Source organism: Squalius cephalus (assembly GCF_949319135.1).
Source record: "Squalius cephalus genome assembly, chromosome: 18".
NCBI classification, from domain to species: domain Eukaryota; kingdom Metazoa; phylum Chordata; class Actinopteri; order Cypriniformes; family Leuciscidae; genus Squalius; species Squalius cephalus.
Genome location: NC_137139.1, coordinates 36,725,103 through 36,737,602, shown reverse-complemented (window position 1 = coordinate 36,737,602; position 12,500 = coordinate 36,725,103). Strand labels below are relative to the sequence as shown.

General features: G+C 42.7%; 2 protein-coding genes across 2 annotated transcripts in view; both read left to right on the top strand.

The window, feature by feature from the left end:
• The window catches only part of corin (corin, serine peptidase), a 48,060-nt gene extending 46,828 nt beyond the window's left edge, over nt 1-1,232 (top strand). Inside the window, exon 23 of the mRNA XM_079848347.1 lies at nt 1-1,232. This exon is cut by the window's left edge and continues 1,448 nt beyond it. The gene's annotated coding sequence lies outside the window, so the exon portion shown is untranslated.
• Nucleotides 1,233-2,782: 1,550 nt separating this feature from the next.
• LOC307145330 (neuromedin-K receptor) lies at nt 2,783-12,119 on the top strand. The gene is made up of 5 exons (XM_079848385.1): nt 2,783-3,488; nt 3,899-4,087; nt 4,161-4,311; nt 9,219-9,415; nt 9,989-12,119. The coding sequence occupies exons 1-5, from the start codon at nt 3,127-3,129 to the stop codon at nt 10,272-10,274; spliced, it is 1,185 nt and encodes a 394-aa protein (XP_079704511.1). The 5' UTR covers nt 2,783-3,126; the 3' UTR covers nt 10,275-12,119.
• Nucleotides 12,120-12,500: the final 381 nt, after the last annotated feature.

Genomic DNA, 12,500 nt, shown 5'->3' with positions numbered 1-12,500 from the left:
ACAGCCATATTGAAATATACACTGATAATTATTATTTCTTGGATTGTCGTGATAGATGAACAGCCTTAGCTCCAACTCAGCGCTCGCAACGCAAAGGTCATGGGTTCGAATCCCAGGGAAAGCAATGTTGCTTGAATTCAATGTGAGTCGCTCAAATGCATAAATGTAAATACAGTCCAAACCAACTTTATTCAGACGTCTTCAACATGTCTCACATCATCTCAGTTTATTCGCTATAGTTTTGAAAATGGTGATGAAATATGAGCAGAACTCAGCTGATATTTGACTGGTTTTGTCCGTCCTTCTGTTAGACTGTCTCACACATGAATTATGTTGAATATCTGTCAGCTGTTAAATTTAACTACACAATTAGATAATACCAGTTTAGCTCAACCAATCACCAAGCAATGCTTCATTGTGTTCAGTCTGTGTGTAAAAAGAGCATTAGCAATTAAAGAAAACACACTTCAGCAGAACATGATCAGCTCAAAGTGTCCCAATCAGTTTTACAGTCCCAGATGTCCCTGGTAGTCTCTGTATGAAGAGTTTCTGGGTGTAATATGTCACAGTTTACTTTATTTTGCTCTCCTCACTCACATAAATGAACTATAGTGTCCTGATCACACTAGTGCAACATGATCTCTGGTGTCTGAATAATGTTTGGTTTGATTGTACATCAATAATTACCCAGAAGTCAAAGCGCAGCTGTGTGTGTCACTATAGACGTCTAGTGTTTATTGCGCTTCATAAAGCCTGTTGTGTAGATGAACAGGTCTGCAGTGTTGTGTGTGAATGTTGCCGAACACACGTCACCGTCTCACACCAGGTCAAAGGTCAAAGGGCTCCTGCTGCTCACCTTCCTTTCCTCTGCTGCTATTGGTCGGTTCTGTAAATGACCGGGACCGTGGAAAGCTCTCAACCAATGATGTTCTGTTATGGTTTTGTGTGGTGAATGACATCAGTGTGTTTCTGCAGTGCTTCTCCTCTCGTGTGTTAAACGTGTGTGTGTGTGTGTGTGTGTGTTGTAGTGGTATTCTCTTCACGTCACGTGTGTCAAAGTGCTTTAGTGCAACATTCCGTCTGTTCTCATTTTTTAAAGACTATTTTTCTACTGATTTTGAGCACATGAAGCAGTGAATCTGAACTCTGATGTACCGTGTTTTTAATGCTCTGTAAATACAGTTGTGTAAAAATGTGCATTAAAGATTTCTATCCATTACATTACCTGGAGATTCATCATTCTGTCTGTAAGCTCATTCATTCTGAGATTTTGTTCAAGAGACTGTAAACTTTATTATATTTTTATATATCAGCTTTGTAAAGTAGTTTTTCGAGGTTCTGAAGATTTCTGCATATGAGATGTAATGGTAACACTTTACAATCAGGTTCATTAATTAACATTAATGTATTAACAAATATGAACTAACAATGAGCAATACAGTATTTATTCATCTTATAATGTTAGTTAATAATAATCCAGCTGGTCATTGTTTGTTCATGTTAGTTCACAGTGCATTAACTAATGTTCACAAATACAACCTTTAATTTTAGTAACGTATTAGTAAATGTTGAAATTAATATTAACTAAGATTAATAAATGCTGTAGAAGTATTGCTCATTCTTAGTTCATGTTAACTAAGGTAGTAAACTAATGTTAACTAATGAACCTTATTGTAAAGTGTTACCGATGTAATATTTTAAAATCTCACTGTCTCAGAGATTAACACATTTTACCATTCTTACTTTTTTGCTCGTTGAAATATGAATTAATTGCAGAATGAATCTAACCACGGGTCGAGAGCTGTCCTTCCAAACACACAACGATGACCATATTTGGCTAACGATGCTTTTGGGAAATGCACCCCTGTTTACTTCCTGTCTCTATGAAGCCCCTCCTTCTGAAAAGCACACTGTGCTCTGATTGGTCGGCTGGATCACTGTGTTGTGATTGGTCGAGCGCTTCAAGTGTGTTTGGGAAATGTCCCGCCCCTTTCCATAACTGCCAGTTTAACACACTACTGACTACCTCAACCAGGCCCCGCCCCTTTATTCTGCGCATGAATTATTATAATGAGGAATATCGTGACGTGTTGGTTCCCGGAAGAAACTCAAGACTACAGTGGAGGCGTTTCAGGAGTTCAGGAACACTGACACTGATATAGAGAAGAACTGGAGCTTGATCAAACAACAACATTACACATTAAACACAGATGAAGATGTGAAATACAGGTTTTGCTTTTAATATATGATGGAACTAAACTGAATAAATTGGTCACTCCTGAATACTGGAAAAACAGGAAGAGGAATTTACAGAGTTGCAAAAACTGATTCTCCTTTGGCCAGAATCACATCAGCTTCCTTCCTAAAGCAGTGTGTGTGTGTGTGTGTGTGTGTGTGTGTGTGTGTGTGTGTGTGGAGAGACGCTCAGGAAAAGACAGAAGAGTGAGGAACAACCTTGAGTTTGAAAGCTGAAAGAAAACATTAAACACTAAAAGCATGAAGAATGAACAGAGACTCTGCGTTTACACTGGCGCAGAGAATCCGATCTTTTACTCACATCTGACACAGATCGGGATTTGTTGCACACGTGTAAACACAAACATCTGCACGAGATCCGATCTTTCCACATCCGATCCGAGCAACTTCCAAATGTGGATTTAAATCAGATCCATATCCGATATCTGGACTAATATATCAGTCTAAACACGCATATCAGATTCCCCTTGGAATTCAATCCACTACAGGCGCACACACACACACACACACACACACACACAGAGAGAGAGAGAGCTCCTCCTGTGCACACACACACACACACACACAGCTCCTCCTGTACAGACACACACACACACACGCACGCAGCTCCTCCTGTGCGCACACACACACACACACACACACACACACACACACACACACACACACAGCTCCTCCTGTACAGACACACACACACACACACACACACAGCTCCTCCTGTGCACACACACACACACACACACACACACAGCTCCTCCTGTACAGACACACACACACAGCTCCTCCTGTACAGACACACACACACACACACACACACACACACACACAGCTCCTCCTGTACAGACACACACACACTCGTCTTCAGAGCGCATCATGTCCTCCTCAGGGAACTCCTCGAACCTCACGCGCCTGAACATGTTCGCGCAGTCTCCGTGGCGCGTGGCGCTGTGGTCGCTCGCGTTCGCGCTGGTTCTGCTGGTGTCGGTGACCGGGAACCTGATCGTGATCTGGATCATCGTCGCGCACAAGAGGATGAGGACCGTCACCAACTACTTTCTGCTGAACCTCGCGGTGTCCGACGCGTGCGTGGCCGCGCTCAACGCGCTGGTGAACTTCGTGTACGGCGCGCGCGGGCACTGGTACTTCAGCAGCGGGTACTGTCGCTTCCAGAACTTCTACCCGGTGACCGCAGTGTTCGCCAGTGTGTACTCAATGAGCGCCATCGCTTTAGACAGGTGAGACACACACACACACACACACACACACACACACACCGCAGTGTTCGCCAGTGTGTACTCGATGAGCGCCATCGCCTTAGACAGGTGAGACACACACACACACACTAACCCGACCCCTCAACCTACCCATCACACCAAAAATGAAGTGAGTTGATGCCTAAAACAAGCTAAATGATGTGCAAATGGGGTCAGAAAAATAATCTTGTGTCTGTTTGAATGAACATTATTTTTGAAAAGCATGTTTTGCAGTGTAGTGCATCCGGATCACATTCACACTATACAGAGCACACTATTTTAGCAGCAGTTAGTCAAAATAAGTGTCTACTCAAGAGAGAATGTGATTTCGGATGCAGCCTGAACTTGTGACCTGTACAGGTGACTAAACGGGTCACTTCCTCTCTGGTCAGGTACATGGCGATCATCCACCCGATGAAGCCCCGCCTCTCTGCGACGGCCACCAGAGCCGTGATCGTGTGTGTGTGGATGCTGGCCGCGTGTCTGGCGTTCCCGCTCTGCTTTTACTCCGTGACGGAAGTGCGGCCGCACCGGACGATCTGCTACGTGTCCTGGCCGCGGCGCGACGACGACGCCTTCATGTGAGCGCACCCGCGAGTGTGTGTGACGCTGCTTCTCTCGGCCAGCGCTTCATGAGCGTGTGTGTGTTGACAGATATCACCTGATAGTGGCGGCGCTGGTGTATCTCTTGCCTCTGGCGCTCATGGCCGTCGTCTACACCAGGATCGGACTCACGCTGTGGGCCGGAGGATTCCCCGGACACTCCTCGGGAAACTCCCAGGATCACCTGCAGGCCAAGAGAAAGGTCTCTCATTAATCTCTGTTCCATTCATTTCACATTATCTCTGTAAAGCTGCTTTGAAACAATCTATATTGTTAAAAGTGCTATATAAATGAAGGAGACTTGACTTGACTAATCATCTACATGCAGACACTGAGACACATGTTCATTTAGATCAGCCCTTCTCCACCAAAGGGCCTCACAATCGGGCAATTAAAGGGATAGTTCACCCAAAAATTAAAATTAGCCCATGATTTACTCTCCCTCAAGTCATCCTCGGTGTATATGACATTATTCTTTCAGACGAATACAATCAGAGTTATATAAAAAAATGTCCTGGCTCTTCCAAGCTTTATAATGGCAGTGAATGGCTGTTTCTGTTTTGAAGTCCATAAAAGTGCATCTATCATCATAAAAGTGCATCTATCATCATAAAAGTGCATCTATCATCATAAAAGTGCATCTATCCATCATAAAAGTGCATCTATCCATCATAAAAGTGCATCTGTCCATCATAAAAGTGAATCTATCCGTCATAAAAGTGCATCTATCCATGATAAAAGTGCATCTATCCATCATATCCGTCATAAAAGTGCATCTATCCGTCATATCCATCATAAAAGTGCATCTGTCCATCATAAAAGTGCATCTATCCGTCATAAAAGTGCATATATCCATCATATCCATCATAAAAGTGCATCTATCCATCATAAAAGTGCATCTATCATCATAAAAGTGCATCTATCCGTCATAAAAGTGCATATATCCATCATATCCATCATAAAAGTGCATCTGTCCATCATAAAAGTGCATCTATCATCATAAAAGTGCATCTGTCCATCATAAAAGTGCATCTATCATAAAAGTGTATCTATCCATCATAAAAGTGCATCTATCCATCATATCCATCATAAAAGTGCATCTATCCATCATATCCATCATAAAAGTGCATCTATCCGTCATAAAAGTGTATCTATCCATCATATCATCATAAAAGTGCATCTATCCGTCATAAAAGTGCATCTATCATCATAAAAGTGCATCTATCCGTCATAAAAGTGCATCTGTCCATCATAAAAGTGCATCTATCCATCATAAAAGTGCATCTATCCGTCATAAAAGTGCATCTATCATCATAAAAGTGCATCTATACATCATAAAAGTGCATCTATCCGTCATAAAAGTGCATCTATCCATCATATCATCATAAAAGTGCATCTATCCGTCATAAAAGTGCATCTATCATCATAAAAGTGCATCTATCCATCATAAAAGTGCATCTATCCGTCATAAAAGTGCATCTGTCCATCATAAAAGTGCATCTATCCATCATAAAAGTGCATCTATCCGTCATAAAAGTGCATCTATCATCATAAAAGTGCATCTATCCGTCATAAAAGTGCATCTATCCATCATATCCATCATAAAAGTGCATCTATCCATCATAAAAGTACATCTATCCATCATAAAAGTGCATCTATCCATCATATCCATCATAAAAGTGCATCTATCCATCATAAAAGTGCATCTATCCATCATAAAAGTGCATCTATCCATCATAAAAGTGGATCTATCCATCATAAAAGTGCATCTATCCATCATAAAAGTGCATCTATCCATCATAAAAGTACATCTATCCATCATAAAAGTGCATCTATCCATCATAAAAGTACATCTATCCATCATAAAAGTGCATCTATCCATCATATCCATCATAAAAGTGCATCTATCCATCATAAAAGTGCATCTATCCATCATAAAAGTGGATCTATCCATCATAAAAGTGCATCTATCCATCATAAAAGTACATCTATCATCATAAAAGTGCATCTATCATCATAAAAGTGCATCTATCCATCATAAAAGTACATCTATCCATCATAAAAGTGCATCTATCCATCATATCCATCATAAAAGTGCATCTATCCATCATAAAAGTGGATCTATCCATCATAAAAGTGCATCTATCCATCATAAAAGTGGATCTATCCATCATAAAAGTGCATCTATCGTCATAAAAGTGCATCTATCCATCATATCCATCATAAAAGTGCATCTGTCCATCATAAAAGTGCATCTATCATCATAAAAGTGCTGCTTCTATAACTTCTGGAATCACAAAACGAATTGTGGATAATTAGTTGAATATACTCTAGGCCCATTCACCCCAAGAACGATAAATATATCAGCGGACAATAACGTTCTGTGCTGCAATTTTACCGTCTGTCGCTTTAAATGCTCCAGCTCTTTATAGCAGGCTGGGTTCTGATCGGCTGTCAATGTTTTTATCATTCATCAGCTGGAAAAAATTGTTCTGAAAGTGATTGCAAAGATATTGTTCATTTGTGTCGTTATAGGGGCTGTTTACACCACACCGTTTTCAAATTAATCTTAAAGCTTTTTATGCGTTTTGGCCATTCTTTTACCCGACAATGGCGCTTTGGGCGCCTGAAAGTGCACGTTTTTGAAAATAGTCTATGTAAAAAAACTAAACCGTGAATCTCTGAAGACGATGACATCATGCACATGTGTATTACATGTTCAGTCTACAGTGTTCTGTTTCATTCCTACTGACCGCCAGAGGCAGTGCAAAGCACTAGTGGATAATCGCTGCGCCAGCTAGATAGATCGAGAAGAGTATAACAACAAAGTCAGGTCCTGACGCAGACCGAGACGCGAGGATATAAACCACAGGAATTCGGTGCCCAGCCTCAGGATGCTGTCTCGCTTTTGATGGGTCGTTTGTTTTCACGCTGTCCCGTGCAGCGAAACCTGAGGATTCGCCCTCCCAAGCTGTGACAGCGCCCTCTACATGAGTGCATACAATTCTATTTGTTGTCTGCGATACCCTGTGCTTCACGGTACTATCCAGTGGCTGGTTTCGACCACGCTTAGGTAGCGTTCACTGCAAACCTATAACGTTATATCTCTTTTATATAAATATAAATATTTATATGATCATATCTTAGATTCATTGCATACCCGCTGTTCTGCCAGTTATTGAATGCCACGCGGTTCTGTCCGAAGGCAGACTTGACTTTACTTGTGAGAGCGTTTCATGTTATAGAATTTTTGGTTTTATCCGAAGATTTTTTTTTAACTGCTGAGTGAGTGTTATTACAGTTTAAAATGCCTACAGTGCTAACCGAGAACGAGTCATGGATCATAGCTCTCTCATATTCGTTTCTAGTTGCAAATTGTGTCCGAATATACCGAATACCTGACGACGGACATGATCGATGCCCATCATGTTTAGGCGCTCAACATGGCCCTGACTGATCCGTGTTTGCATTGTAGTATGCTACCGATGTCAGAGAGAGCGCTTCACCTTGCTGAGTTAGACATTAACTCGCCTGTTAGCCTTGCACAACAGCCGTGACGCGCGTCAGCAGAGGTTGGCGCTCCGCCGAGCAAGAAGAAATCTGTACTACAGAAAGACACTTCAGAACACTTGTTATCGAAGACTGTAGCTTCTCTCTCTTCAGAAATGATGGAGATGAAACGTCTTCTTCAGTCTCTACAACCCCCAGTGCCGGCCCCACATCCTGAGAACACACCAGTGGACGAGAGTGATGTCCAACCCCCACATGCTATAGATTCTGACGCTCTCTCCATGAGTGCGTCTAATCCTCATTATTCTTGATGAAGAACTGGTGGAACCTGCAACACAACCCACTCTCCCAAACGGTGTTTTTTCTAACCTATCTGCTCAAGGGGTGGGTCTGTACATTCATGGGGCGCAGGCCCATCTTCTCCAGACGATGTGTCTTCTGTTCTGCAGATGGCGGTGGCTTGTTTGGGTCTTGACAAATCACCTGTCCAGCCCATTCAACCAATGTGTTCTTCAGACAAGCTGCTGATAGTAGTTCACAATGCCATTGTGTAAGGATTTTTCGCCCGTAGACTTACCAGTCAATGTGTCTAGGAGGAGGTCAAAGACAGCCCGCACTCTTGCCGCAGTGGCGGAGGCTGACTCCATTGGGACGGGCGCCTGAAATTGAACAGCCGGTTGCAGCTTTGGTGGTGTCACCAGATGAGGCTCTATTGTGCCGAGTGCACAATGTGAACGTACTGACACTTTCTGGATGAAGGCATACGAGTCGGTAGCCTATATAACTCGAGCAGAGGATACTGTCTGCCAGCTGCTTCTTGCCTGCAATAACAGGCATCATGCTTCCCATGATGTCATGATGTGAGCTCTGCAGTCCTTCTGGAGCAACCTTGATGTTTGCAGGTGGGTGGTATTCCTCATGACTGTGTTGATATGCGTCATCCACTAGTGCTTTGCACTGCCTCTGGCGGTCAGTAGGAATGAAACGGAACGCTAGTTATGTATGTAACTGTGGTTCTGTGAATTCTGGATGACCGCCAGAGTCCCTTGTCACTCGGGATGCGCGAGACAGCATCCTGAGGCTGGGCACCGAGTTCCTGTGGTTTATATCCTGGCGTCTCGGTCTGCGTCAGGACCTGACTTTGTTGTTATACTCTTCTCGATCTATCTAGCTGGCGCAGCGATTATCCACTAGTGCTTTGCACTGCCTCTGGTGGTCAGTAGGAATTCACAGATCCACAGTTACATACGTAACTAGCGTTTCATCGCCATCTACTGGCCTGGCAGCAGAATACAGCGTTGTTAGTCGTTTTCGCGGATCCGTGTGAATGTGGATCGTTTTGACAATGGTGTCGTCTATACGCGGAAAACTCAAAGGAAACAGTTCTCGGTTTTAAGCATATCGGTGTCGTGTAAACGTACCCTAAGTTGTGGTGTGGACTTTTTGACTATGAATTAGTTGTAATTAAATCTGAATGTAGACGCCTTGTGTTAGTAGACTGTACTGTAAATGAACCAGTTTTTCTAAGCAATTTTTTTTCAAGCATGTGTAAGTGTTTTCTCCATCTTATGACCAAGGTTGTTGTAATGTTGTGTGTAGGTTGTGAAGATGATGTTGATCGTGGTGGTGACATTTGCCATCTGTTGGCTCCCATATCATGTGTATTTCATCGTAACGAGCTTCAACCGTAAGCTGAAGAGAATGCAGTCGATCCAGCAGGTTTATCTGTCGGTGCTGTGGCTCTCGGTCAGCTGCTCCATGTACAACCCCATCATCTACTGCTGCCTCAACAGCAGGTGTATATCTCTCTCACACACACACACACACACACACACACACACACACACACACACACACACACACACACAGACAGACACACACACGACTAACAACCTGTTGAAGACAGGGTTTACAATTTACCACGTGTTCTTCTCTAGAGTTCACTTTTCTAGAGAACTAAAGTCTTTAACACTCTCACGATTAACAAGTTGCTTATTAGCATGCATATTACTAGGATATTGCACTGTTAAAAATGTCTTACTTAGTATTTTTGTCTTGTTTCCAGTCCAAATATCTACAAATTCTTAAATCAAGATGTATTTACTAGATGAGTAAAATTACATAAGATACTATGTCCTGTTTAATCAAAATTAAGTGAGTAAAAAAAGCTAAATTATCTGCCAATGGGGTAAGAGATAATTTAGCTTGTTTTAAGCAAAAACTCACTTAATTTTGATTAATTCCCCCAGAAAACCATTTTACTCATCTAGTAAATGCATCTTGATTTGAGAAATGTTTGATATTTGGGCTGGAAACCAGACAAAAATACTGAGTAAGAAAAGCACGTTTTGGTTCTGTTTCTGCCACAGGTTCCGAGCCGGATTCAAGCGTGTGTTTCGCTGGTGTCCCTTCATTCACGAGTCGGACTCTGACAGACTGGAACTCCAGATGACCCGGTTCCAGCCGACCCAGAGCAGCCTGTACACGGTCACACGCGTGGAGTCCGATGCTAACGCTAATCCCGCCAGACGCAAGAGCTCCAGCACCAGCCAATCACGGGCCTCCTCCCGGCCGTCACTCAACGGTGGTCTCCATGGAATCCCCTCGAGCACTGCTGAGGCGGAACTCGGATCAGAGTCGCTCGCTGAACACTAAGAGGCAGAATCAGCAGGACATTCACCTTCTGCAAAAAATGCTTTTCTTACTTAGTATTTTTTACTTGTTTCCAGTCCAAATATCAAAAAAATCTTAAATCAAGATGCATTTTCTAAAGTAGTAAAATGACATAAGATATTAAGTCCTGTTTTCCAGGGAAATTAATCAAAATTAAGTGAGTTGATGCTTAAAGGGATGGTTTGGAGTGAAATCCACCTAGGGTCCTTTGCACCATGACCTCGAGCCAAACACACACCAACCCCCCCCCCCCCCCCGAAGCCTTTTTCCCTTGGTTGAACATTATTAAAGTTAGAGCTTATCTAGAGAGATCAGCAGGATGGTTTAGTGCAGGCGCTAACGGATCATATGATGAATCTCGTAAATTACCCCACTAATAATGCCCAGAATGGCACCACACTTCTGCAGTAGTACAAATAGCTTCTGTACTCATAAAACGAGGCATTGGAAAGTTTGTACATCAGGGGCCGGATTCACAAAGAATTTTACGGCTAAAAGTAGCTCCTAACTGGCGAATTTAGGAGCAACTCCTAAAAATAATGGGCGTGTCACTCGTAACTTTAGGACTCCTCATTTTTTTGACTAAGAGTAATTCACGAAGCATTTTAGCCCTAAAAGTAGCACCTAAGCCTGGGACAGCTTAAAAGAAGTCGAGAGGACTCCTAACTCACTAAGACCTTCACAAACCGCTTTCTGTGGCATTTCACACTGCGATGTTTTGAAATGCGTGTGCGGCGCTACAGGAGCTTCTAATCACGAGGGAACAATTCTGCATTGTAGGCATAACTAGGGATGCAATAACACCACCAACAACAACCAAACCTAGGCTACTCATTACATGTAAACTAATTGTAACGTTTCATTGTGAATCAAATTAAAATGTTCTAATCTTTGCAAACGTAGTTATAGGCAGAGGCATATAGTGACAGATTAATTCAATAATGTTGCAAAGATATTGCATCAATCCATATGTTTCATTAGGCTACTAGGCTATTTGTTTTGCCTTACTCTTTATTCATTTAGGCTATTTATTCAGTTATTCATCATCTTCCGTCCTTCGCACTACTTGTGTAGCGCACGCATTCTCAGACCTGTCACCTGTCACTCATCATCGTAGGGGAGGTGTTAGGAATCATTCCCGCGTTACAATCATCAGCCAATCAAGGTGGTCACTTCAGTCAAGCTCGTGCATGAGTAATGACGTCATCCATAGCAACGAAGACCCACTCTTCCGTGCTTTTCTCAAATCACTGAAGTGACGTCGACGTCCGGGTTAGCGGCAGCATGAGCCGTCAGGCAAGTGTTATTTAAATAAACTCCTGATGTACTTACAAACTTTCCAATGACTCGTTTTATGAGTACAGAAGCTATTTGTACTACTGTAGAAGTGTGGTGCCATTCTGGGCATTATTAGTGGGGTAATTTACCAGATACATCATATGATCCGGCTAAACCATCCGGCTGATCTCTCTAGATAACCTCTAACTTTAATAATGTTCAACCAAGGGAAAAAGGCTTCTGGGGGGGTGTTTGGCTCGAGGTCATGGTGCAAAGGACCCTAGGTGGATTTCTCGCCGAACCATCCCTTTAAAAAAAGCAAAATTATCTGCTAATGGGGTCAGAAAAATAATCTTGTTTCTGAATTAACATTATTTTTCTGACCCCATTGGCAGATAATTTTGCTTTGGACTGGAAACACGACAAAAATACTAAGTAAGAAAAGCATGTTTTGCAGTGTGTCAGTCTCAGTCCACCAGCTTCACTTTGACAAGCTATTTGTACTCTTTCAGTTCAAATACAGTATATATATAAACAAAAGTCACTACACATATGAATCGAATACTTGGTTCTGAGGACACACACTCTGGTCTGTTGGCGGAGAGTTGTCACATTAGCTCAGGCATAGTGCGGTTATCAGCTGCCAAATCACTCCAACCACTACCATTCTTTTGGCAGTTGGCAGTGGCTCAGTGGTTCATGTGGGTTGTCTACAAACCGGAAGGTTGGTGGTTCAATCCCCGGTTCCACCTGACCAAGTGTCGAGGTGTCCATGAGCAAGACAACTAACCCCTGCTGCTCCCGACGAGCTGGATGGCGCCTTGCATGTATGAATGAGTGAGTGAATGTGAGGTGGCCATAAGTCTGTGAAAGCGCTATATAAATGCAGTTTGAACCAGATTAACTACGTCACAGCTAGGGTGGACAGTC

What these genes read in the sequence shown, in the direction of transcription:
- LOC307145330 (XM_079848385.1), top strand. Translation starts at nt 3,127, where the DNA reads ATGTCCTCCTCAGGGAACTCCTCGAACCTCACGCGCCTGAACATGTTC. An exon ending in CGCGACGACGACGCCTTCAT is followed by an intron (nt 4,088 to 4,160) that starts GTGAGCGCACCC and finishes GTGTGTTGACAG; the next exon opens with ATATCACCTGATAGTGGCGG. An exon ending in TACTGCTGCCTCAACAGCAG is followed by an intron (nt 9,416 to 9,988) that starts GTGTATATCTCT and finishes TTTCTGCCACAG; the next exon opens with GTTCCGAGCCGGATTCAAGC.